Raw genomic sequence first — 27,617 nt, forward strand, 5'->3', positions numbered from 1 at the left:
GCTGCAAGCACAGTCACTCTGTAACTACGTGTGGTAACTCCAGTGCGGGAAGTCTCTGCGGGTGTGCTTCTGCTGACCGGAGCTTCCATTTTTCTCGCTTTGGGGCTCTGTTTGCTCGTATTCTTTATCACTTCCGACCGAGAGTGCTCATCAGGCTTGTCCAACCACTCGCGGGACTAAGCTGAGGCGAGGACAAAGGTGCAGTGCTCCAGGGAGAGTCGGCTTCTGCGCATACTCAGAGGCAGGCCTGGCCAGGAACCGCCTGAGACCCACGTCACAGCTTGAGGCCTTTTTGGTTGGTTGCTCTGTTTTGTTAGCACACAGGTAACGTGAGTGGCCCATCTGAGCAGAGTTCTGAGATGTGAACCTGAAGCCCAGGGCTCGGCTCACTGCCTCCTGGTGGGGAAGGGCTGGGGTTCCCTTCAGGTCCCCTTGCACTGCAGGCAGGAGAGAGTCTGGCTGAATGGGCGTCTCCTGCTGGACCCCACCCGAGTCAGGACCATGGAAAGCCATACTCAAGTCTGCTGGGCCCATCAGGACCAAGGCAGCTTTGACACTCAGCTTACCTGAAGTTCCAGCCGTCACTCACAGCCACCGTCATCTAGTCAGAGCCACAATACTTTCACAAAAATGTGTCCTATCCAGCATTTTCAGTTAATTTCTTGGCAGAAACAATTTGTATAATCTAACTTGCCTACTTACCCCAAACTTGAACTTTCTAGTAGGTAATGCACACTGTAACAGTATCTTTTGAAAAATCTATTCCAGTTCCTACCTTTCAGAGAACTGTTCCCTGTCAGTCTCATCAACCTCCTTTTACTCTCTGTTCTACCCGACCTTGGCCTTCTTTCCCAATCAACTGACCTAAAATAGTGAAATTATCTGAGTGGGTCTAACCCAATTACTCAAGCCTCTTTGATTCTCCTCACCTCAGGACCTTTGTACATGCTTATCCCATTGTCCAGAATGCTATTATCTCCTTCTTTATCAAGGGAATGCCTACTCATCTTTTGGAGCCCAGCCCAAATGGTACTTGCTCCAGAACCCATCCCTGATAACTGAGGCTTGGTCAGACTAGTGCTAGCAGAGCTTCCCAAAAGTTTTCTGCAAAGCACTTAACTGTGTGTGAGTGGGTTACTGTCTATCTTCTCTAGAATGTAAGTCCCATGAGGCCAAGGACAAGATCTGCTCGTTTCCAACTATAGCGCCCACACCTAGCAATGGCATGTCCATAGTAAAGACTCAACAAATCGATAATAAATGAATAAAGCACAGCAAAGTCAGAAAGTTTTGTACTAATTTCAATATAACATGTTGACCTTAATACAAGATACAGTATATAGAAAGTACCATGTATAATTTGATTTTCAAAAATATACATACTAGTACATCCCTAATTATGATTCAAATGTACAGTAAAACAGACAATACAACAGATTTTAAACTAGATCTTATCTATTAACAGTCATGCAGTAACTCTGCAAATAAAATATGTGCAAAATCTACAAACATGAGACTCAGTGGTAAATTCATGAAATTACAGTTAGACTTCTATAAGTTTTCAGAAGAAACATCAAAATTAACAAAACAAAGCATTTTCTGAATTAATGGAATCTCGAACAGAAACATGTATTACAAAGATTATGCAGTAAGAAAGGGAAAGAAAAGAATTCACACGAGAACTATTTCAATCATCAACATGACAAGACTCGGATGTGAAGAGTAAAGTGAAAAAATGAAGGACTTCAAGATTCTATACAATGGGAAGAACAGTAACTAGGGAAATTTAGGCTTTGGAGAAGAGAAAGGTAAAGTCGGTTCTGGGCATTTTAAGTGGTATCAAGGAATCTAAGTAGAAATGCCCGTTAGTGTGGGGACAGAATTCTGAGATGGCCCTCATGGCCTCTGCCCCACGGTGCTACTGCCACGATGTGTCCTCCTACGGCAAAGGGAGGTTGCAGATGCGATTAGTTACTGGTCAACTGACCTAAAATAGTGAAATCATCTGAGCGGGTCTAACCTAACACTCAAGCCCTTTTAAAAGCAAAGAATTTTCTCTGCTGGCAGCAGAAAGGGAAGTCAGATGTGAAGCAGGAGAAGGACTCGCCATGAGGGAGGTTCTGCTGCTGAGATGGAGGGGCCCACGAGGAAGAACCTAAAAGTGGCTTCTGGGAGCAGACAGCAACCCACAGCCGACAGCCAGTGAGAAGATGGGGACCTCAGTCCTACAACCATGAGGAAGTGAGCTCTGCCAACCACAAGGGTCATCATGGATTCTTTGCGGAGCCCTCAGATAACAGCCCAGCCTGGCCGGAGAATCCAGTCTGGCCCACTCCAACTTGTGAGCTAGAGAACCGGGAGGTAGTAAGGGAGTACTGTGTGAAGCCACTCAGTTTGTGGGAACGTGTCAGGCAGCAGTAGAGAGCTAACACAACCAGCAACGTGGAAACACTGAGGTACAGTTCAAGAGTCCCCACAGAAAAACCACCAGAACAGATGCGCTTTCCTCTGGAAAGGGTATAAAGGAAGAGAAGACCAAATGGAACAGCCTTGAAGATGCCTACAACTAGAATGCTGAAAAAAATGACACTATTAGTACACGATATAAGGTAACTCCAGCATTAAAAAACGAAAGAAATACTCTATGGATAATACAGAAATAAGCAGACAGCAAGCACTTACACCCACCTGTCCCTTTGTCACCCACCTGCACATAGCATCTCACTGTGTGCACTCTCTCTCTTTGCTAAGTCGCTATTTCAATAATCCGAACCATAGTTTTGCATTTATCTACCCAAATACAAAGATTTACTGCATGAAGGAGAAAATATTACAAATAAGATAACTGAATTATCTGTAAAAGTTTTGTTTGTAATATCTGAAAGAATGCGCTTTAATCTTGGAGCCCGAAAACTAAATTTCCTGGAGTCACTGTTAGAGCTAATATGAACCTACTTAACTTCCTAAGTGTAAACAGATGACTTTTATCACAATTCCTATCAATACTAGCTCGCCTGACATCCTCATGAAGTTTGTTTCTCCCTAAGCCTTGTCTTACATGGGTATTAAATCAAAAGCTACAAAATCATTAATTACATAAAAGCTGGCATTGAACAACACCCATTAATCAACCGTAGGACAACCTCATATGTGCATAATTAATAACTCTGTTTTCTCACTACATCAAAGACCATTGCCTTTCCACAAAATTTTAATCACTTTCCAACATATTCCCATCAACTTAATTATATCTGAACACAAATATAAAAAGTTGGGAAACTAGGCAGTTTTAAAGATTCCCAAGTGACAATTTATTAAGATTTGGTAACTAAAAAAAAATTCCAAGAAAATAAGCCACTCATGCAACTAATATAGAATTCATCACTGGAAAATCTTATGAGAACTGATGTAATTATTTAGCTTTTGAATGATTAAAAGAGTGACTTACAGCAACACTGCACAGACCTAACAAAGCACGAGAGTTATCAGGGCTCCCCAGCACGCCAGTCAGCCACACACAGATGGGCCCAGGGTCCTGGTGGGATTAAGCCAGCTGACGGGGCAGGGAGACTGCAGAAACGAAACGTGTCAGCACAAGGAGGATAAAAACACTTGATTCTTTAGGTTTCCTTAACTCATCAAAATGGACACTCACCTAAGTTTTAATATCTGGCCACCAGCAGGACAGTTCTCTCTCCCCTCTATGACCGAGTAACCATCACTTTGTGAACAAGACTGTGTTCACAACGTCACGTTCACATCACACAGTCAGACTGCACGCTGGGTGAGGCAGCGGGTGGCCACCCGGCATTCCCTCTCGGATGCTGCACGTTCAGCAGATGTGCAGGAAGGCAAAGTGGCCTCCTCCATGCTCTCAGCTGCGGAGCTTTGACAAGACGCCCCGTGGGCCGCCTGCGCAGCCTGAGGAAGCCCCAGTCTCTGACGGTGGCCCTCCGCTAATTCTAACCACGAAGGACAGGACTGCAGCTGAAACTTTCTGACTTTCCCCAACAGTTAACTTATGTTTTCAGGCTTCAACCACCTTTTGTAGTAATGTGGTTCAAAGTTCACTATGATTTATTTTACTTTTCCTCAGATTCTCCTATTCAAGCTTCTAAGGCAGGCCTCGGGAGAGCCCACTTACAACTCTCAGCACACCACTTTCAAGGCTGCACTGGTTTCAGACGGTGAACTGTAGTGTGTAGACAAGCATACACACATACACATACATACATATTTTTAGGCCAAAAAAACAAAGAAACCTATGATTCAGAACTATTTCTAGGTGTTGGCAAACTCTGATTTGTACGAGGGTAAAAACGTTCTGGTTTGTTGCAAATTCTTGTGTTGTGGTCCCGAAGTATTCCGGACTCTGGGCCACATTCAGATCTTAGTCTGGAACAGCTGCTGTCCTGACCCCACGCCCAGGCCACAGGGAAGGATCCTTACTCGCCGCACCAATTATACACGCCTCTTCTGCTCATTCACTCGCATAAGATTTTCCTGTATTTTAGCTACAGTTCATCACTCAGAAAAGCCTGCTATCATCTAAAATTGCACATTTTCTCCAGAATTATTTATGCCATTAAATGAGAAGCCAACAAACCTCTCAAACTCTACTGTTAACACTGGTATTTCTGTAACCAGACGGCCTGTGGTTTATCTCAAAACAATTAAATGACACCAAACTTTACTTCTCTTTTAGAAATGAGAATGTTTTAACTTTCAAAAGGTTTCGTTTTCTTTCTTGTCCCTCCATCACAAAATGGGCCACACCAAATGAGGTCACAGAACCAGGGCGAGCATTATTCCTAACACCGAGTCAACTGCAAAAAGTACCATGGAAAAAAGGATGTGGCTTCTCAGAAGAAAGGTGACTGGCACCTGTCAGGAGAGGCGACACTGACAAAACATAAATAATAATTACCTGCTCTACCTGCCGAACGTGCATTATAATCTGAACTGAAACAGCAAGTGTGTTAAATAAACATCAACCAACAAAATGTCAAGCACCTCCTGAGACATAAACACAACCGGGTGCCACACACGGTGGAAAGAACCAGAGTTTAAGAAGAAGGTCATCACCTCATCCACTGCCATCGTTCTAGAGATGAGCAAACAAGGCCAGAGACGACACATGACTCTCAAGTCACACAGCAAGGATGAGGCCAGAACCCCCAACTGGCTCTCCAAACTTACAGAGTGCACTGCCCAGTGCCATTATCCACAGAAATAAATACACGCTGTCAGTCGAAGGGAGACGGACGCACGCTCAGTACTACCAACGAGCTGTACTGAAAGATTGTTAGCTTTGGTTCCTCCCAAGAGCTTGGGAGAAAGGTGCACTCTTAGAGGTCAAGGGCACAGGCTCTGGAGCCAGGGTGCTCAGGCTCAGCTACTGAGCTGCCATTTACTGGCCTTGCAACCTTACACCGTTATCTAACCTTTGTTAGCCCCAGCTTACTGCTCATCTACAAAATGGGGATAATACAGCACCTTCCTCACAGGACTGCTGTGGGGAGTAACTGATTTAATACCTATAAAGCGAAGGGCACAGGGCTGTCACACAGTGACTGCACAAACCCCAGTTAAACTCTCTCTCACTACACAGATGCCCTGGGCTTGCCCGAGTAACCATCACCGAGTCCCTGGACCACCTCTGCATGCTCAGCAAGATGCAACAGACATGCAGACACAGAAACGTCAACACTGCCCTTAAATACTTCACAACAGAACTGAAATCGCGAACCATGAAACCAGCTCATTTTTATTTCTATGTCTAACTTCGGGAATATTGAGAAATTAGTTTCCTTGGTTTTCTTCTCTCTGAAATGGGTACAGCAAAGCCTGTCATCAGCAAAGTTGTTGTAAAGATGAGACGAGATGTCAAAGGCCCCAGAGCAGCTCGGAGCACAAGGTGTCTCTCAGATTCACGCAGAGAACGAGCAACTTACTGTTCAGAGTCGTAGTAGTCCATCTGCTTCTTCTTCTTGTTGTAAGCTGCCACGCGAAAGGGGACTATCTCCAAAGTGATCAGGCCAGGGGCCATGGTCAGCACTTTGGCGCCATGAGTCGGCTCGTAGAGGTCCTTCCCTGTTTCCGGATGAGGCAGGCCAGCAGGGTCTCGTCCAACAATGTAAAAATTGGCTCCGGCAACCATCCGTGCTCTGCAATGCCACTGGACCTAGAAGAAAGGTTTTCAGATTAGATAACACCATGCTTTCATGACTCGCACTCAGAAGTAGTAAGTGGATAATAAATGCACATCTTACACAATCAGTATCTATCAGTAGGAAATCTCAACAAATTTAAATGTTAGCATCTTGGGAAGCCAGAAACAAAATTTGCAACCTCTCCCACGCCCTAAAAATATAAATGTATACATATGTGCATGTATTTATATGTATTTCTTACTTATAAGAGATATGTAAATATACATGTGTCCACACGTATGATTTTACACAACTACTAGACGTCATTTATACATAGTTCAAAATATAATCTACAAGGTTAAAAGTCAAGCTAGCGGTTGACTCTTTGAGAGAAGCAACTGTAAGGGGCTTCTGGGATGATGGTAATCTTCTGTTTCTCTTCTTTTTTCTTTTTTTTTTGCAGCTTTACCAAGTATAATTGACAAAATTGTATATAGGTAAAGCATCCAACATGATTTGATACATGTAAACATTGTGAAATATGAGAATCAAGTTAATGAATAGATCCAGTACCTCTCACAGCTGCCTTTGTGTCGGGGGGAGGGGTGAGAACACTGAGGATCCACTCTCAGTAAATTTCAAATAGATAATACAGTATCACAAACTGGAGTCATCACACTGCACTTTAGGTCCTCAGAACTTTTCATCTTATAACTGAAAGTTTGTATCCTCTGACCAACTTTGGAAATATGAGCTTGTACCTAACCCACTTTGATGTTTGTTCTAGGAGTGCCTGGAAATGTTCTGTTCCTTGATCCAGGATCTGGATGCTGGGAATGAACGTGCTCTCACTGTAAAAGTTCATTGAGCTGTACACTTATGACTTACGCAATTTTCTGTCATACTTCAATAGTTTAAAAAAAACTACTGGGTGAAAATGATTTAAAGTCTATGAATACTTACATAAGCTGGTTCTGAGAAAATCATGTAGCTAAGTGACTACTACCCAAGATACAAGGTAAGAATAAAATAGAGTGTCGTTGTTGACTAAACAGGCATGCTGCATGCAACACCGGCTTTGAAGCCTCTATTTTCACATCAAGATTTATCGTTTAAAACTAAAATTAGTCTAACACCTAGAATTGTGGAACTTTAAAAGTTAAAATGACTCTAAGAGATCATTCTCATTAAAATTTGAAGGAAGTGAACCCCCAAAGGTTAAGTGACTTGGCCAACAGTCAGGAGCAAACCCAGATCTAGCCACCTGGCCTCAGCCGCCTCTCAGTTCAGTCTCCATTATTGAGTGCTTTACAAAACCATCGCTGTTCAACATGAACATAAAGGACAGATGACGACCACTGCACATCGTGTGCATTCTCTCTGTCGACAGTCCCTTACACCAGGTACGTATATTTTTATCAACAGAGTTTAGAAAGTGCAACAGCATGAGGGCAGTCCCCTCCCCCACACTCAAACTGGTCACCCTGAGGAGTTTCAGTTTTTTTAGTTGTTTCTACTGGTATTTACCTCATTTCCAAACAGCACGCATATACTGCTGTGACTTGGCTGTTTAATCTTAGATATTTTATAATATAGACATTATTTCCACCTTATTTATATTTTCTACTATAAAAGATGATGTTTGGCTCTTACTCTGCTCTCCTCATTCCCTATCCCATTTATCCAATAAATACAGTGATATCAACATTTTTGGTGAAATTAACACTGATCTGTAAAATGGGAATTACAATGGTACTTACCTCATAAAATTCTTAAGAAAATTAATATATGAAACATGAGACCTTAGAACGGTACCTGGCACAGAGTAAACACACAGTATGTTAGCCATTATTATCTTTATTTTATATCCTTCCTTGTCCTACTGTTTGTTTTTCCTAGAGTTAATAACTGCCTTGACTTCCTTGCACTCCCTTAGTTTTCCATCTACCTGTGTTTCTGTGTACCTTGTACGATGCTTCTTCCTGAGCACAGAGTTTACTACAATTCCCAGCCTCCCTTGCAGTGTGGCCATGAAGCTGAGCTCTGGTCAAAGGAATGAGACCCAAGGCGACGTGTCCCACTTCCAAACATGGACCATTAACAAGCTTCCCGAGTGCGAGCCTAGTTCTCTTTCCCCATTTGCCAGCTCGACAGAGAAAACCGACAGTCCTACAACCACCTCGTTTCTACTGCGACATTCACTGCATGCACTGAGCTGCAACACTTCTGTATGAACAAAACCTCTGTTCTCCACAGACGCCACCTCGTCCTCTGCCCACTCTCAGATTCAGGTCTTCAGGAAAATTCTGCTCATTCCCCTCTGCCTCCTTCACAGCAGATGCACAGAAGAGTTTTGCTAGTCCAGACTCAGAATTTTCAGCAAGGGGTCAGCCAGGATTTTATCATCAATTAACCACTTTGCAACTCCACTCAAATGAAAACTCTTTTCTGCCTCATGCAAAATTAGCTGCTGCTTACACAGACTTAAATTAAAAAGTCCATCTAAGTTCTCTGAATTTAGGTGAACTTACTTCGCTCACTAAATATGTCTAGCAGCTTAAATCATTCAAGTAGCAAAGAGTCAATAAAGTGGGAATGTAGGGCTTCATTTTAACACACAAGGAAGCTCAGATCACTCAGTCCCACCCCCTCCACCCGCTTAAACAAGAGAGGAAACTGAAGTCCAGAAAAACTGGTGCCTTATAGGCTCACAAAGCATACTGGGGGCAGTGGCCAGTTCTAATTTTGCCTTGATCAAATTGCCTCTTGGACTTCTTCTAGAGGCTATATGAGTAAATTAAATGTGAATGCACCAAACATGGGGGGTCAACATGCTCCTGCAGGCAATTTGAATGGCTTCCCTACAGGAATGCTTTTAAAATTGTATCAGACGTAAACAAGCACCTCACACGTAACTCTTCCCAGAATGCCTGGTGTGAGTCAACTTACAACCTGCCGAAAAGGCCACATGATTTAATCAGGAGGATGCGAGTCAGCCCACAGCCATCATGGAATCGGGTTAAGAACACAGTCCGTGGAGGCAGGCTGTCCAAGACTGGAATCCTGGCTTTACCCCTTGCTGACTGAATGCCTGTAGGCAATTTCCTAATATAAGCTTCAGTTTTCTAATTTACAAAAAGGAGAATGATGCTTAACACATAAGACTGACCACATGTGAACGCACTCGGGACAGCGCCTGGCCGTCAATGGAGGACAGCCACAACACTGCCGCTGTTGCTACCATTCTGTGAAATGCTCCCTGACAATCCCAGTTGAAAAAACTGCTGCCTAACTGGTGTTTCTAAAGATAATTCACTCACTGTGTGAGAAAGATGGCATGATGCCTAGAAGAGGGGTGCCAAAACCAGGAAGAAGTGCCTGTTTCTTTCTCCAGCAGAATGAGGTCAAGATATATTATTTATCTTTTTATGCTTGGTAGCTGGCACAATGTCTGGAATCCTGAGCGCATCCTGAAGAAGGAATACAAGACAACGCCTAAAGGTTTTCCACAAAGCCTTCTAGGAATCCATAAATGGCCAACCTAACAACGAACGACTTATTTTCTGCTTTACTTGCACCTATGTACCAAATAACACACACCTTTGCGACTTTTTTCTGATTACAGAAGTAATTTAGGGGGCTGGCCCTGTGGCACAGTGGTTAGGTTCAGTGCGCTCTGCTTCGGCTGCCCAGGTTCTCGGGTTCAGATCCTGGGCATGGACCTACACTACTTGTCAGCCATGCTGTGGCGGTGACTCAATTATAAAGTGGAGGAAGACTAGCACAGATGTTTGCTCAGGGCCAATCTTCCTCAAGTGAAAAAAACAGGGGGGGGGAGGAAGACTGGCAACAGATGTTAGCTCAGGGCTAATTTTCCTCAGCAAAGGGGAAAAAAAAGTAATTTAATTCATACATGGCAAACACTGCTGGTTGCCTACACAACAACTGATTTCTCCTTGCCCTCATTTCCTTATTCCTTGACAAGAGAAACCTCACTCTAAAGGATGAAAATGCCAGGTCCTTGCCTTATGGCCACATAGCCACATGGCCACACAGCACGAGCAAATAATGGTACCTCTGGGGAAGTCTGCTGTAAGTTTTCTTAAAAACTTTTCCTCCCTGATAAAATTCTCACCTCTCATTTAACTGAAAAAGTCTTCACTTCACCTTTATTTTTGCTTGAATATAGAATTCCAGATTAACAGGCTTATTTCTACCTTTTTTTCCCTCTTAAAGGTGTGACCCTATTGGTGCCATTCGTCCTGCTCCTGAGAAGTCAGCCATCACTCCTCTTACCTCCCTCCTCCACTCTCCCTCCCCAGTGCTCTGCTTCTAAGGTTCCTCTTTCTATCATTAGTTTTTAGCAGATTCACTACCGTGTGCCTAAGAGTGGTTTTCTTTGGGTTTATTCTAAGATTCACTGGGCTTCTTGAATTTGTAAGTTGACATTTTCCACCAATTTCGGAAAACTTTCAACCATCCTTTTTTCAAAATCTTTTTCTGTCACATTCTCTCTCCCCTCCTTTCAGAACTCCAATTACACATATGCTAGATGCCATGGTACCATCCACAAACCACTGAGGCTATGCTCACTTTTCCCCATCTATTTTCCTTTTTTTCCAATAATTTCTATTGATCCAAGTTTCAGCTCACTGACCTTTTCTTCTGCCAACTCTAAGTCCGCTTTCAAGTCCATCCGATAAATGTTTTCATTTCAGATACCATACTTTTTTAGTCCTTGAATTTCCACTGGATTCTTTTTTTTTATAGTTCCCCTTTTTCTGAGATTCCTCATCTATAAGACCATATTTTCCTTTAAGAAGCTTTCATGCTCTTATTTGCTAATTCCAACCAGCATTATCTCAAGGTATGTTTCTAGTGACAGTTTTTATTCAGATTATAAATCACACTTTCCTGCTTTTTCATACTTTCAATAATTTCTTATTGTATGTGTTGGACTTGTGGATGATTTGTTTTAAGGAATCTGAATTGTGTTATTTTCCCTTAGAATGTTAAGAGCTGATTCTGGCAGGCAGGCAATTGACTGGCACTGCTCCTTATCTTTCTGAGGTTTGGTTTTAACCCTTGGTGGGCAGGTTCAGCCTAGCTTCTTGTGCCAATTATCAATCTAGTGCCTCTCACCTCCAAATTCACCCTCAGCACTTGCTCTGAGATAACGGGCAGGACGCTTTAAGCATTTCTCTCTTACAGTAAGCCCAGTGTTAAGTTTTATCAGTAGAGGGCATTCGAGGGACACTGTAGCAGGAAGGGGTGTCAGTGGTGCCTGTGTATGGGACGTTTGGTGGCACTCTGGCCCAAGTGCACGATCCTCCAGCAGCCTCACAGCCCTGGCTTGAGCCAGCGACGACCTCACTGTAGCCCTCCTAATGCAGACACGGGTGCGCTCCACGCCCCGCTACCAGCAGCAGCTCCCTGACTCCTCTGCTTATCCACCAGCAGCCTGGATCACCTCTGCCCCAGAGCGTTGTCTACTGCATCCGCATCAACATGGGTATCACACACCACGCACTGCTCTGGCAGCAAGCGGGGTCCCAGTGCCCTGACCCACTGTGTGCTCCAGCCTATCAGCTTGAGCTAGCCTGTGCCCAGAGGGTCGTTTCCTCCCTGGCGTCTGTGAGCCAGTTGTGGTCCCTGCAAACCAGTGAACTTCTCCACCATCCACTGGAATGAAACTAGACCTTTTTCAATGAAGTCTGAAGCCCAGCCTTGGGGAGGGAACCCCTTTTCCAAGTCTGTCCTTTAGTCACCTCCCTCAGCCCTAGCTTTAGAGTTCACTTTGCATTTGTACAGTCACTTCCATACTAAAGTTAATCATTCTTCAAACTCGCCCTTTCCACATTCTGTGTGGTTTCCACCTCCTGATTAGGCCCAGATGGATACACTCTCTGGGGTGTGGTCTCTACTTCTAAGGCATGCTTTTCTGGGGTCTTGGTCGAAAGCCTGGGCTGTTAACAAGGTCTCTTGGCTCCAGCTGGGCTGGAATGTCATCTTCCAACATCATCTTCATCCCACTCTCATCCTGGCTGCAGCCACTCTCCACCAGGCAGGACGCAAATGTTAAAAGAGGTATTGTTCAGAATCATCAGCAACCAAACTAACTTTCTCCTTGTCAATTACCTTGCCCTGGCTGAGCCCAGCCCGCAGAGTGGGCGTGTCAGGGGGCAGACCAGACGGCAGACCTGACATGGCCACCTCTCCCTCCTGCTTCCACTTCCCAAGCCCAAGGGGCCCCACATTTCTTTCTGATAAAAGTCAGAGGGGCCTGATTTTCTTCTGCCTCTCTGCGTTCTCAGTGACTATTACTTTAAGGAAGGCAATCGTGGGAGAGATATTGGAAAACATTTCACGAAGTCCTTTACTGGGTAGGAGAAGATAAAAACAGGAACCAATTGCTGAGTCCTTCCTAAATGCTAGTCACTGTATACAACGTTTTATAAACATTCTCTCATTTAATGTTTGCAGCAAATCGATAAGATAGTTACTATTCCCGTTTAACCAATAAGAAAACTGAGACTTGGGGAATTTCAGTAACATGTCCAAGGCTGCAAAATAAACAACTGAGAGATCAGTGTAATTCCCGGGTGTCTCCAACAGCCAAGTCCACACAGCCCTATTGCACTGAGCCGTTTACCCTGCGCCCAGCACCACTGTGAGACAGGGCGTCAGTGCAGGAGAAAAACACAGGTTAGTACTCTATTTAGGGAAGAAACGGCACAGATAACCTAAATCACTGGAAAATCAGGCTAACAGACAATATTGGAACTTGAGGCTTCAGTAAGAAACAACAACAGATTCTGAGCTGAAAAACTACAGCAAAATCAGGAGAAAAAAAGGCCTTTTTTCCTCCCATGAAAAACAACCTACAACACCTATAAAATCTAATGTCTCTGAATTAAATTAGTAATTTCAATTCTCAAGACATATAAGCTATAAGTATTATAAAGTATCAGACTATACAGATCCTCAAAATTACTTTTAAAACAAATCAATAGATTTGAAATGTTTCTGTGGTACAGACCCACAACTGCTTGTCCAAAATTCTGAAATCCACTTTTTTCCAGCTTTATTGAGATATAATTGACATACAACATTATGTAAGTTTAAGGTGTACAATGTGATGATTTGATACATGTATATTTTGTGAAACGATTGCCACAGTAAGATAAGCTGACACATCCATCTGAAATCCAAAAACCTAGGTTTTCAGCTAATTTAGTAGCAAAATCTGATCAAAACTGACATAAAGTCATTTGTGGGCTTTACTGATCCTCTTGGGGTGAAAAATGATTCACTCTGCTACAGAAACATTAACGTGCTCTGTGTCCCAGACCCAGCAGGAGACCCCAGACTTTGGACAAGGGACAGTGAGCCTGTGTCGCCTCACTCCAGAAACATGAAGACAATAAATGAGCAGAAGACGACATTATCAAGGGCCCAAAAGGGTCAAAGGTTATACTTAAAACTGGGGAGTCTATGGCTCCTGTGAGGGGGCTCAGAGCTCAGGATGCAACGTCCCCTTAGGTTGTCAGAACTCCTGGAAGAGCTCTCAGGGAGGGCCAGGTTTCCATCCTAACAGACATGTCATTTGCCGCTCCAGGTCGTGCTGTAAAGCATGGACTATTAAATAACATGCTGACATCTGGGTCGCAATATGGTCCTACCGTCCCTGTTCACGGGCATCTGCGCACTTAACACAGGACCCACTTACCACAGCATGGATAACTTCCACGGCAGAGAAAAAGCCCCACCTCCAACAACGTGCTCTCTCCAAAATTCCACTGGTAATTCTCATGCCAACGTCTTCAACCCAGGATGGAGCTGTTGGTTGTACATACCCACATTCCAAAACACATCTTATTTTCCGCACTTTCACACAACAGGTCTTAGAAAGTGTTATTTGTCCTTTTTACAAAAAAGGATTCAGTATTTTGTGAGACGGAACAAAACATTTCCTACAGTCAGTCAATACCTCAGAAAGATAAAAACGTACATATGTAAGACCTATTTAGCATTAGAAAAGCAACTCTCCCTCCACATGCTGCCCCCACCCACACACACCCCCAATTCCTAAAATGGAATTTGGGAGTCAAGCCATTAAATCTTTACGGACTGGAAAAGCAGGGACCAACGGCTCCAGAGCTGCTCGCTGTTCTGAGGAGCATGCCAGTCAGAGAAACAAAGCTGGTACCAAAGCCTCCTAAATGACCTACAGAAAATGATTAAAGGGAGTCATCGCTTTTATTTTATTATTACTAGTTGGCAAATAAGCATTACTGGCAGACTTTTTCCTGATGTCACTGGAAAAGCTACAAAAATGAGCGTTTTTTTATTACAAAAAAATTATTCGCTCAAGGCTGTGAATAAGCCAAATAAGTCAAACACACAAGTGAGGCACTGGAGAAAGAAATGGACAGTTTTCACGAGCCAGCGACCTCACAGCTTCAATCCTGCAAGGTCATAACCAGGGAAACATGTCACGGTTTAACATATGAACACGTTTACTGGAGTTTCTGAAGTTTGTGCTATAAAGTTCAGAAGTTAAAAACTGCCTTTTGCTCAGGCCCCAGATCCAGTGCTTCCTGACCAGAATCACACCTCTTAGTTCGTAACTGACACTCCTGACACAGATGCACAGGTAGACACAACCGCAGGGGCCTTCAGCCCTCCTGGAAGACCTGGGAGCTGTGTCGGCACCGAACCTCTTCGCCCTCCCACCCGCCGCCAAGGCACAGGCTCCTTGGAGGCTGCCAGGCAGCACGGGGCCCTGGTGAAAGGAACAGGCAGGCCGTGCCTCAGACAATCCCAGCTCTGGTCTTGCTGGCTGGAAGCTCTGACAAAGACTATCCTGGATCGAGCCCTGGTCAGGCTCCTCTCAGCCCTCCAGGCCTCAGCCTTCAGTGTCCATCCTTGGAGGGCCTGTCCCAGCCAGCTGTAGAAAAATCTTGCCAAGTCAGTTTCACGAGAACCCCCCATCCTCCATTATCCGTCAAATTCATTCTCACCATCCACTAAGTGCTGTTGGATCAGGCTGGGCTGCTTTCACAAGAATCCTGCTAGATTCAGAATCGTCCCTTGCCTGTTATTTCCGATGTTTCCTCTTAGTAATTTTCCATCCACTGACACCCCCGCTCTGCTCCACTGTACATCCCCACTTGCCCAAGCCGTATTCAGAACTGAGCCCAGTTCTGTCCTGAGGTCTCTTTCCTCTATTGCAACAGCTCCTGTACCAAAATCTGTTTTTCCTACTCGAACTACTGTGCAGCTCCGGTTTTCTCTGACAGACCACAGTAAGTTACCTGGCCTCTCTGAGCTTCAGTAACCGCATCTGTAAAATGCAGTTTTTACCTACAGGAATCAACCTACCTCACCAAGCTGTGGGGACAAGGTTACACAACATACACAGGAGACCTGTTCAGTGTGGGACACACCCATACGCAGGCACTTAAAAAGTGGTTATCTTTGTTGTTTTTTTAAATTATTTACCTTCATATCCTTTATACTAGCTTTAGAGATGACCAAACAACAAAGGACAATCCCAATCAGAGGATGCATGCTCCGACACGAAGTCTGCTGGGAGTAGGGCGTCCCAGGCTCTCTGCCACAGGACTTCATAGACTGATAAGCAACCTTGAGGTGCAGGCAGCTCCCTCAATGCGGAGACAGAACCCCAGGGATATCAAGAACTTGCAGCAAAGCAGCCGGTACTGTTTTTAAGGCAGCTGATATTAATCACCACGTACTGTCAGGAGCGAGGCAATGTGTTTCCTTATTTACATCATCCCATTCACTCCTCACAACACAGAAACACAGGGAGACACTGCTAATGCCATGACGCAGGTATAATAAGAGTACAGACGATACAAAGAATAGGACAACCACAACTCTAGGCTATGACAACGAAAAACTAAGTCTGAGAGCTACCACTTCTCATGAACGTCAGCCAGGGCCATCCTCACTATTTCAGAACTCCTACAGGATACTTTCAGAGTTTGTTTCCAGGCTGTTTTCAAAAAACATGTGGCCACATGTTTTTTAAAAATATTTTAATATTAATAAGATAAAAAACATCCTGTGGAAGTTTTGGTACATGGCTCTGGAGCAAGACTGACTATAGGCTACTATGTGACCTTGAACAAGTTTTTTAACCTCTCTACCTCAGTTTCCTCATCTGTAAATTGAGACTAATTGTACCTACCCTCACAGTGTTGTTCTGAGCATTAATTTAGCTAATACGTGTAACACTCTTGGAATACTGCCTGGCAAATACAGTAAGAGCTCAATAACAATGGGCTATTACTGCCCTCTATTTCTCTACCACTGTAAATAAGAACAGCTCATGGACCACTTCTCCATCTCCTCTTCAGTGAAACTAGTTCAATAAAACATTTCTGAGGTTGCTTAAGAAATAGTAAACGTATCACAAAACGCTTACACAGTCGAGGCTAAAGAACCAAAACGGCTAAAAGAGAATAAGGATAGGTGAGGAAACTCACTGCTGTGGGAGTGTAAAATGGTTCAACCACCCTGGGAGACTGGGAGACTGAGTGACAGCCTCTCCAAAAGCCAAACGCACACTCGCCACGACCCAGGAGTGCTAGTCCCTGGTTTAAAAGCAGCAGAAATGTCCACTCAAAGGCACGCACAGAAGTCTTCATACCAGCGCTGTTCTCAACAGCAGGAAACTGGAAAGAGCTCAAAGGCCCAACCACAGTACTGGGGGTAGTCACACAAGGGGACACTCCACAGGACCGAGAATGACCAGCTTACAACTAACCGCACACAACAAGGGTGAGTTCAGAAACATAACGTGAAGTGAAAGAAGTCAGACACAAAGGAGCAGCTACTGTAAGATCTCAGCTGTGAGATGCCTCAGCACAGGCTGGGCTGGATGCTGGATGCAACGCCCAGGTCCCCCTCGGGAAGGACTACGCCCCAGCTTCTAGGAGTGCAGCCAGCACACACCCAGCAGCTGTCGGCCCTCTTTAGAAACTGCCTCCGTGGAAAAGAGCAGCAGCGCCCAAAGGCACATATGTCCCCTTCCGTGGGCGCCAATCCCTGGCCAACACGGGGCACAAACGCAGATTCTTGTGCAACTTGGAGCATCTCCGAGGGGCCTTTCCAGAACTTCACATGGGGTCAACTGAGGCTCCACGAAGACTGAATCACAGCTCACCCTCTCGCCCTGCCCAGCCCTCCTCCCTCTCTCTCTTCTCTTCCACAAGCGCTGATCCCAAGAGCAATCCCTAAGAAACTTCCTGAGCGCTACTCTGGCTCTCACAGTCTGCCTCCCAGAGCATCGGAACCTCAACACAAGCAAAGTGGAGCCGCAACGTGAGAAGTGAGGACAGTAACGGCGGCTGCGGCGGAGGGCACAGGTGATGCACAGCAGGGCAGGAAGGAGAGCTTCTGAGGTGCTGGTAACAGTCTTTTTAAAAATCTAGATGCTGGATGTATCATCCAAAATTCATTTACCTGCCCACCTATGAAATGTGCACCTTTTCCTATGTATACTTCACTTGAATATGAAGTTAAAAGAAAATAAGACAAATCAGAAAATGATGAGAATGGGACAGAACCTTAAAGAACATCTAGTCCCACCTCCTCGCGCACCCTCTGAATAACCATTTACTGTGCACTTAAACACATCCCAGAAGTCGGAGACCCCAAACCAGCCGACGGCAAACCAGGCCCAGAGCCGCGCAGGCCTCAGACAGCAGTCTCCTACTGTGTTTCGCAGACCATGCGCTTGTGGTAGCAACGGGAGCAGAACCTCAGGCCAGGGAGGGGCCTGCTGCGGCCGGCACACCTCGCCTTGCAAGGAGGAAGCCCCTATGGTACCCCAAAATGCAAGCAACCCAGAGGTACCTGCGGGTACCTTCACCTTTGACTCTTCCTTAAGAAACACACCTGGCTCTGAAATCAGAAGACTTAAAGTCTTTCTAATGCAGACAAAACAGCGTATTTAACTCTTTGTGGTGTTCTCCCAAGAAAGGGCTTTCTCTTTTCTGATAGTTGGCTGTTTTTGTTATTTATCTATCCCCTCATTCCCACCTTCTTAAAAGCAGTTTTTAGTTTATTTAGTTAATAAAATGTTGTATCTCTTCCTCTTTTAGATAGGGAATAAGAAACACGAGGACGACAGACTATGCCCTCAACAGGGAAGGTAAACTCCTTCACTTTCCTCGCAGGCTCTTAATGAGGCTTCTGATCATGAACTCACTCCTGACCCCAAACTCACCTGGGCCATCCCACACTGGAAACCATTCATCCTATAACTCTGGAGAACTCCAGACCAAAAGAGTCCCTTAAAGTGATGATGATGATGATGAAATGAAGACAGTACCATCAGAGAAGTCGGGAACTGCTGGAACAGAACTGTTACTTATCTCCAAAACAATTTAGTTCTTTGAGATACAAGAACTGAAGGTCACGGTGGTCTCTTGGAAACTTAAAGGGCTGTCACCACTCAATTATTATGAACATTTTATACTAACAAAGAAGGGAGAATACGAGGAGTTTTACCTGAGGCAGAAGTTCCAGCGCATTATTTAGGCTGGATCCAAGAGAGGAGTCAAATACATTTTAATCTTTTAGCTGTTACTGTAGGTTTTTGTTTGTCTGTTTTTCTTGGACAAAGAGGTAACACAGTGTACAACCCCACAAGCAAGCTCCAATAAAAATTTTTAGGTCTGACTCCAAAGGCCAGCCAAACAGGCTTGGGTTTCCTTTTGAATATTTTTTGAATGAAGACCTCACAGAGTATACACAACTAAATTATTTAATCTTTTCTAACGGGGTCTGCCTCCCAGATAAATCTAAGTAAATTCGTCACCCTTCAAGGTGGGGATGAAAAGACTGCAGTAATAATGTGCATTCCATTCTTTATCTTGAACCCTCAACAATAAGCTGCAGAGGAATTTCCCACACAGTGTTTTAGGTGATTCATTGACGTATTCATTCAACAAATATTTTTTGAAAGCCTACTCTGCCTTGAAGCAAATACCTAATTAAGTCCTCTGCTCTATAAAAAGATATGTTTATAAGAAGATCTCAAAACATCCTTTTGACCACTAAGTAGGACTCCAGAACCCTCTCCCACCCAGTATCAAGAAGCAGTTTTCTTTCTAGACTCTATCACACTCCAGTCCTTGACAAAGAACGGAGGAGCAATGTCTTCCGAACTTTTTCAGATACCATGCGTTTCTTCTCACTGAAATACCTTTGGCCCTTCCAAAATTCAGAAGAAGTAAAAATCAAACCAAATCTGTCCCCTGGGAAGAGTGACCCAGGACTCCGTCAGAGGGTAAGATGGGTGTTGTCAGAGCAGTTCCAGAGGAGGCTGGGCCACACCTCCCCCAGGGCAGCCCCGTGTGCAGGGACCCTTCCCTCCTTCGCAGCTGGGACCCCAAGCAGCAGAGCCTCTCCCTGCCTCCCGTTCCCAGAGGGCTGCCTCCTGGGGCTGCCTTAGAGGATACCCCTGACAGAGCAGCAGAGTACTCCAGGCGCACCGAACGTCGAGAACAGACCCGCAGATCAGAGAAAAACCCACGGATAGGTCTGTGTGAGGAAGAGTGGCTTCCACGCGGACGCAGTGAAAATCTTAAGAGCAGTCTACCTCAGTCGGTCCAGCATACATCATGGGAGATGGGAAGATGGCCACCACTGTCGTCGCAGGGTTCAGGACTCCCTCGTCCAGCACTGCTGCGTGCTGCTTCATACGCCACATTAAAGGAACGTCGTCATCCTTTGTCCAGCCACCAAGAGGGTGAAGGAGGAGGACAGGGCGCCGGTAGCCCCTCTCCAGAAGCTGCTGATGGGTATCCTGCATTAACAGAGCATGCCCATTGTGCACCGGGTTGCGTAACTGAAATGCAAAGACAGCATCTGAAAAGAGAATTTCCAGAGTTAAGAACAGTACATTTTTAATAGATTACCTTTCAAAGGATAAGCAATTATTCTTGAAGCTTGATGCTTAGGATTAAGCAAACATGCGTGCTCAGAATCAGAAACTGGTGGAAAATGTGCACTGGTTTGACCACTTACTCCAAGGCAAGAGGACTCACAGTGATGGTTACTTCACAAACCTCACAAGTCTGAGGATGCATAACATAACAGTGATGGATCCCTAACAATCACTTTCTGCATTCATAGGAAACTTGAGAATAACAACCAGACTTCCTGGTCCTAATGCTCTGTTCAACTGCTTACAGTGGACGTAAACTCTTGGTCTACGTCTTAATTACCCATCAGGTGAATCCTTCCATAAGAACCTAAGACACTCCTGTATTAAAGGCAGACAGAAATGCAGAGAAATTTGTAGTTTAAGAAAAGTACTTACTATCCAAGGATGCTTATTTACACTAATTACTTTGCCTGACTGGACCCTACATAGTTCTGTGAGGCCAGGTCTGGATTTTGGATTACAGCTTAGCAACAACAATATCCCTTAAAAGGGCATGCTATTACTCAAATGCTAGATTAGTTAAACTGGTTAACTCCGTATTGCCTGCTGACAACCCTGGCTTCATTCCTATGTGGGGCTGGTTATCAGGAGACTTTTCTGAGAAGGCAGACTCCAGGCTTGCAGCCCAGGAGGAGAAAGGACTTTGGCCCAGCAGAAGCCTGCAGCACCAGGGCCAAGACAGCCATTCGGGAGACTGCTTACATGTCAGGGGGTAGAGCAAATAAGGAAACATATTGAGGATAATGGGAGCCAGGATTCTCACCACAGGAGAAAGCAGGCATAAACACAGAAAGGAGAGAGGCTAGAACAGACCATGTGGTATTGATTAGTGTTACTAAGCATGGTTTTCAGCTGTAGAGACAGGCAGATACAGGAACAGATATAAACGTCTGTGCGTATATGTATATATGTGCACAGGGACATTTCTTAGCTCTGTCCACTGAAAGGTCCTACAAGCAGCAACCACCCAGTGGTAAGGTGCACAAATGAAGCCCACCTTTTGCGTTGTAAATACAACTCCCACTTAAATAAACCAGGGTTCTTGGCAAAACGGTTGATTCTAGGGTTGCCAGAGCAAGGAAAGTACAACACGAGCTCGAACACATGTCATGAAGACAGGAAGTGCTCAAAGAATCACGGGGACACGCCAAAAGGATAGAGCACTAATCTGACAGGGCCCCAGTGGCCAACCCAGGGCAAGCTAACCATCAAATAAATAATAACAACAATGGATTGTAACCTGCTGAGTAAAACAGGAATCCTCGAGTCCATAAAGAATAAAATAAATGAATGGACCAACGGGGGAGAAGTGGAACCTCTACCTAACAAATGCAGAAGGAACAATGGAATCAGAAAATCACCATCTGGCAGTATTTGTAGCTGGAACTGGCAGGAGACAATGGGATACTGATGGAGTCTCCAAATCTTGTCCCCAAAATACTTGTGAACTAGTAAGTACAAAATAACTTATTAACTTACAGCAGAAAAACCTTGCAAGCACAATCTTAAGTGATAAAAGTTAATTTTAAAAGAAAAATTAACTTCCCCTGTAACAGGATGAATCAAAATTGTGAACCACCCAATATGATAGCCTGAGAACACAGCACTGCTTCCTACGGTATTCCTGACAAAAACCTGTAACCTGAATCTCATCATCAGGAAGGAGCAGATAAACCCAAACATTCAACAGCAAATGACAGGTGCTCTTCAAAAAGGTCAACGCTGTAAAAGACACAATAAGGACGAGGTGACCGTTCCAGCTTGAAGGAGACTAAAGAGGCAGGGCTGAGCTCCTGAACCAGAAAGGAAAGGCGGCAGAGAAGACTTTATTGTTGCCGGTTCTGCTACACGGACTCGATTGGGACAATGGCATGATGTGAGTGGAGAATGGATTACCGTACTACGTCAGCGTGCTGTCCTGAGTGTGACGCGCGTGCTGCGGAGAGGAGGGAGATGGCCCTATTGCTAGGAAAAACACGTGTAAATACTAAGGGACAATGAGGCAGCATGTCTGCAACTTTCAAATAGAGTGATGGCAAAAAAGCAAATAAAGTAACTGTGGAATCTGGGTGAAGAATATACGGAGTTCTTGGTACTATTCTTGTAATTTTTCTGTAAATTTCAAATTATTTCAAAATTAAAAATTTTTTAAACAGTAAAAAATTATGACGAGACATGAACCAATTACAATGTGTAGATCTTATTCTGATTCAAATAAACCAAACTGTAAAAAAAGAAATGTGATTACCAAGAACTTATTAGAAATTCGAACACTGACTGGATATTTGATGATATGAAAAAAGTATTATTATTACGCGGGTGCAATAATGGTATCATGATTGTGCTTTCAAAGTCCTCACCTTTAAGTGACAGGTACTGAAATATTTAGGTAAAATGACACGGAGTGTGAGATTTGCTTCAGAATAAAGACTTTCAGGACTGAATTTCACTTTCTACATCTTTGAAGTGGGGATGATACCAAGGTTATTGTTACCAGAAAATAACATAAAGTAGCTGGCATGGTGAGATGCACACTGCAGTCTCTCAATAAATCTAAGCTCCTTAAGATAATTCAATCTTTAAAAGAAGAGATCACATCTAGTGGTACATAGATACAATGGAATACTACTCAGCCATAAAAAAGACAAAATCATCCCATTTGCAACCACATGGATGGACCTGGAGGGTATTATGCTAAGTGAAATAAGCCAGACTGAGAAAGACAAACGCCATATGATTTCACTTACACGCGGAATACAAACAAACACATGGACAAAGAAAACAGTTCAGTGGTTACCACAGGAAGAGGAGTGGAGGGTGGGCACACAGGGTGAAGGGGAGCACTCATGTGGTGACAGACAAGAAATAATGTACAACTGAAACTTCACAAGGATGTAAACTATTATGAATCACAAAGAAAAAAATTTTTAAAAAACAAAACAAAACACCACATCTAAAACTTCCTGGCAGGAATTGAACCCACTGTTCTACTGGTGGCTCGAGGTCCACTTCACTGTGAACTGACACTCCCAGTGAGTGTTTCCGAGGTGAGGGTGCCTTAGCTCTGAGCCGAGACACACCGCCTTCGTGCTCCTTAAGCCGGGAACAGGCACCAATCTCCGAACGGGACCCCTGGGGAACACATCTCAGATGCAGGACGACTGCACGCCTAGACCTCAATGAGGCCAAATCTGATTCTGTAAAACCGCCATTTAGCAAGATTACGTATATGACAGGACGTGCAAAAGGAAACATAAAAATACATTCTGTCTCAAACAAACCTATTTCACAGATTCTAATAATTTATCTACCTAGGCTTCTTTCCAAAAGGAATTAATCAAGCTCCACGCTGGACATTTAACAGACGAAGTTAAGGTGGACGACATTAACAGTTCACGTTAGCAGCACATAAAGGATTTCACTGCCAAATTTTCTTCCAGGTAGAATTATTTCCTTTCTATCAGTTCCGCTAAGAAACCCAATGATTGCTTTATGTGCCTGCCCATTTTTCCTTGCCAATTATCAGATCTTTCCTGAACTTCCAGTCTTCTCAATCTCTTGCAACTATTTATCAATGAATCACACAAATGTCTGGGTCCAGGCTGTATTTTTGTCCATACCATCTGGTTTCTCCACTAGGGAGCTTACGTGGATGAACAATGTAACAGGAGTATCTGATCTATTAGAGTGTACATTCCCAGGACATTGTCCCAAGTAACAAACCCAATATGCATCATTGCTACATTTTCCTCCATCAATTTTCCATCAAGTATGGAAGAAGAATAATGGGCCACTATCGACCTGGGGCCACTGACACTCACAGCAACTGTTATTAATGTCTCACATTCCTATCCCCATCTTCTACAGGACAGTGATGTTCCCACTGTCACACCATCATCAGTGTAAAACATTTGCCTTTTTGCTTATAATTCCTTCTGGCTTAGTTTAAGACTGCTTTACCTAAGATCACAGTTTAAACTGTTTGAAAATGGGAGGCGATCTACAAAATGACTGAAATTTAACATTTATTATTTCCATTTCTTTCTGACCCTTTGTCCCACTGCTTCTTGGGAAAAAACCAGGAATTCTATAATCCTGACTTCTAGAAAGTACACTGTGAAGTTGCTGACACCAGGCATAAAAGCAAACTTTTTCCATAAAGAGCAGAGTGAGTATTTCAGGCTTTGCAGGCCGTGGGGTCTCTGTTGCCACCACCCAACCCTGCTACAGCGGCGCAACACAGCCCCAGACAACGCGTAAACGAGTGAGTGCGGCTGTTTTCCAATAACACTTGATTTATAAAAACCGGCAGTAGATCAAATTTGGCCTGCAGGCTTACCAGCCTCTGAAAGACAAATGAGAGGTGGCTGATAACCGTAACAACAGCACTGCCACCAAGCCACCCAGTGTGAGCAGAACTGTGGAAGGAGAAAAGCAGAGACATGCTAAGGAACACAGTCATCCATTCTGTCACAACGGACATGACCATTATGGCACAAGGTCATTATGGAGAACTTTGAAAGCCAAGTGAGGGAGGATACTGCTTACCAAACGGGGGTTGTGAGTTAATCAGCAATGTTTCACAGAAAATTCGTCTAACAGGACCTTGCAGGATTAGTGTGGGGAGAGGAGAGCAAGTGGGCAGGGTGGACAGACAGCAAAATTGGAGGATGACTGCTGCTGAGGAAGAGTCCCCACAGCTCCACACAAATCAAACTCCGTCTCTCTCCCCCACTCACCTGTCCCTCCCCAGGATACGGTCAGGCTCACCTGACAGACCACGATGTGCCCACTGGAGGATGGGGCCACACTGGAACAGCCGTGAAGACAGGGCAACCCCCCCCAAACCCCTCCCCCTGCCCCCTGGCGCCTGAGGTCGCTGAGCAGGGCTCTACATTAGTGACTCGCCAATCTGCCTCTTCAGACCAAACTCTGCCCTCAGCTCCAGGCCACCTCTCCAGCGGCCTCGCAGTGCTCCCCGAGCACCTCAAATTCAACCGCCAGCAGTCGCCATCGCTTCTCCGACCCCTCCAGCCCCTGCGGGAGCACAGCGCCACTGCCCACCTCCGAGTCCCAGACTCCGGCCTGCCCTCGGCCCCCCAGGCCAGGAAGCGCCCTGTCCCCGGACTCCCTCGCAGCCCTGCTTTCCTCACTGCTGACACCATGAGCCTCCATCTCATCTTCACAAGACCTGTCTGCGGACTGCTCTTCCCCACCGTGCAGCCTCCACAGCCGCCAGGGCAGACGGGGCAGGGGAGAAACCAGTTTGGACAAGAGGAAAATGCCATCTCAGATATGCCGTCCTGAGGTAGCGGGCACCGGTCCTGCCCCAGGAGCTTTCAATCTGGCCAGCGGAGGAGAGAACGTTCACCACCCAGAGGGTAAGTGCGTGGTAAAAGGAATGCACTCCTTCCACTCCAGCAGGACGTGATTAGATCTCTGTTTCCAGAAGGTAAGTGTGGTGACAGTGCGGAGGATAAAGCGAGGGAAGAAAGAACAAGACTGGATTCACGCATTCAGCCAACCCCTGCCTGCTCTGTCAAGGGGAGCATGACACTCCTGCCACATCCAAAAGGCACTTTCCCGTTTTAAACAGTCCTGACCTCTCTACCACCTCCGACAAAAACATTTACCCCACCACTCACAGCCTCAAGGCCTGCCAGCCATGGCACCAATCTTTTCCATTTCATCTGCCTCTTTACTATTCTTCTTAAAGCAAAAACCATGAACGACTGAAGAAAATTTTGGGGAAAAAGTCACCCACAACTGTACCATCCCAACATAACTGTTTGGTTGTTTTAGGGTTCTTTGCACAGTGTCCTAGTTTTTCTCCTTTTGCACACGTTTTACAGTTGTAATCAAGTATGCATGACATTTTATATTCTGCTTGGTCATTTTGGGCTAATCACCTGTTTCTGACATCTTGTAGTCCTCTCGGAGCAACCGGGTTCATTGCTGGGTCCTATGAAATTCCTCTTTATGTACTCACTCAAGAAACCTGTCATTCCCCTCACCTGGGTTCAATTACTGTGGCCGCACAGATGGCTTCTGTTGGCTGCATCCTGAGTCCTGACCTTCCACTTCATCAATGAGATTTATCACTAAAACCATCTCAACAGACATCGCTCATCCCTGTCCCACACCCCTCATCTCGTCCACCTTCACTGTGACCGCCACATCTCAAGCCAAAGGCAGATCTAGTCCCCAAACCCACTCCTTCTCCTGTCCTTCATGCGTGTGTAAAGGAATAGCCCAGAGTACAGGTTCCATGCCTCCTCTGGATTCTACAGTCGGAGCCCTTTCCTTCCAGCAGGTGGAAGGGAAGAAGCAGAGGAGGTTCTTCTGAGCGTGTGCTGACTGTGACAAGGAAACAATAGCCATCAGCAGATCCTGAGGGTGGGACAGGGGAGCATGACTTCCCTGCAGGCGCATGGGACGTGGGCTGCCCAGCCTGGCATGGAAGCCATCAACACTTGCGCAGTGCTCAGCATGCGGGTTTACCCCGTTCTGTGATGTCTCAGCCGCGTGCCCAGGACACCTTCAGCTCCTGGCAGGGCTCTTTCAAGCAACAAACCAGGCAAAGAGCAGGCAAGAGCTCCCAAGTCCTAGTCACCCTTCCCCCGAGGTCCCAGAACTATGCCTTGCTCCCCAGCCCAGTGAGAGTCCCAGTACCCATCCTGACCACTAAGCCCAGAACCATACCTTCCTGCTTCCTTCCCTTCAGCTTCTTCCCTGGCAGGCCGTGCTAGCACAGCGGGCCGGCAGTCCCTCTTCCAGCCCTGCCCAAGCTTTACGACCGGCACTCGATCTACCCGAAGCCTAAAACAGGCACTTCTGATTGCCCCTAAATCAACACAGCAGATGAACAAGAGAGCGCTGACGACAGTGCTGTGCAGGCAGGGCCGGCTGTGTGCGTGCCTGCGCACGTTTAACCTTTGTTTTGTGGGAGTCCTCTGAAGAGCTAGAAGTAAGAAAGGGTCTGATCGACCCCTCGCTCCGACTGTCATCCATCACCAGTCTGTCTTTTACTTAAACTGCTTATGAGAAAAAAAATCACTAAGACAGAGATAGGCCTCTTGAGTAAATATGAGCATGTTTATTAGAATCTTTCATAAACAGGTACTCTTACACCCCAAAGGAGAGCAGCAACGAATTGTTTTTCATTCTCAAGACTAGAAATGCTTTCAAATTAAAGTAAAAAATAATCTTAAATTTAAAGTTTTTTGCCAACCAGCTTCTGTGCTGCTTGTTTTCCACTCCCCATCCCATCTAGTCTCTGTCTTCTGCCTAAGTGTGCACAGGTATGCGTGTGTGTGCTCAGCGTGTGGTGGGGGGTGTGCGCATGCTCACACCCCTGTGAATGTGCGCATGTGCGTGTACATACACGTAGGTGTGTGCACGTCCACATGCAGGGGTGTCTGTGCACACGTGTGTGTGTGCGTGCTCACATCCCTGTGAGTGTGCACGGGTGCATGTACATG

General features: G+C 45.2%; 1 protein-coding gene across 2 annotated transcripts in view; it reads right to left on the reverse strand.

Annotated features, from left to right (window-relative positions):
- The window catches only part of PAPSS1 (3'-phosphoadenosine 5'-phosphosulfate synthase 1), an 89,052-nt gene that overhangs the window by 10,144 nt on the left and 51,291 nt on the right, over positions 1 to 27,617 (reverse strand). For both annotated transcript variants that reach the window (XM_046655698.1, XM_046655699.1), the window contains exons 10-11: positions 19,789 to 20,057; positions 5,955 to 6,184 (exon numbers count right to left, since the gene is read on the reverse strand). In XM_046655698.1, coding sequence (XP_046511654.1) covers positions 5,955 to 6,184; positions 19,789 to 20,057 — 499 coding nt within the window. The remainder of the gene's footprint in view (positions 1 to 5,954; positions 6,185 to 19,788; positions 20,058 to 27,617) is intronic.

Source organism: Equus quagga, chromosome 3, assembly GCF_021613505.1.
Source record: "Equus quagga isolate Etosha38 chromosome 3, UCLA_HA_Equagga_1.0, whole genome shotgun sequence".
Lineage (NCBI taxonomy): Eukaryota > Metazoa > Chordata > Mammalia > Perissodactyla > Equidae > Equus > Equus quagga.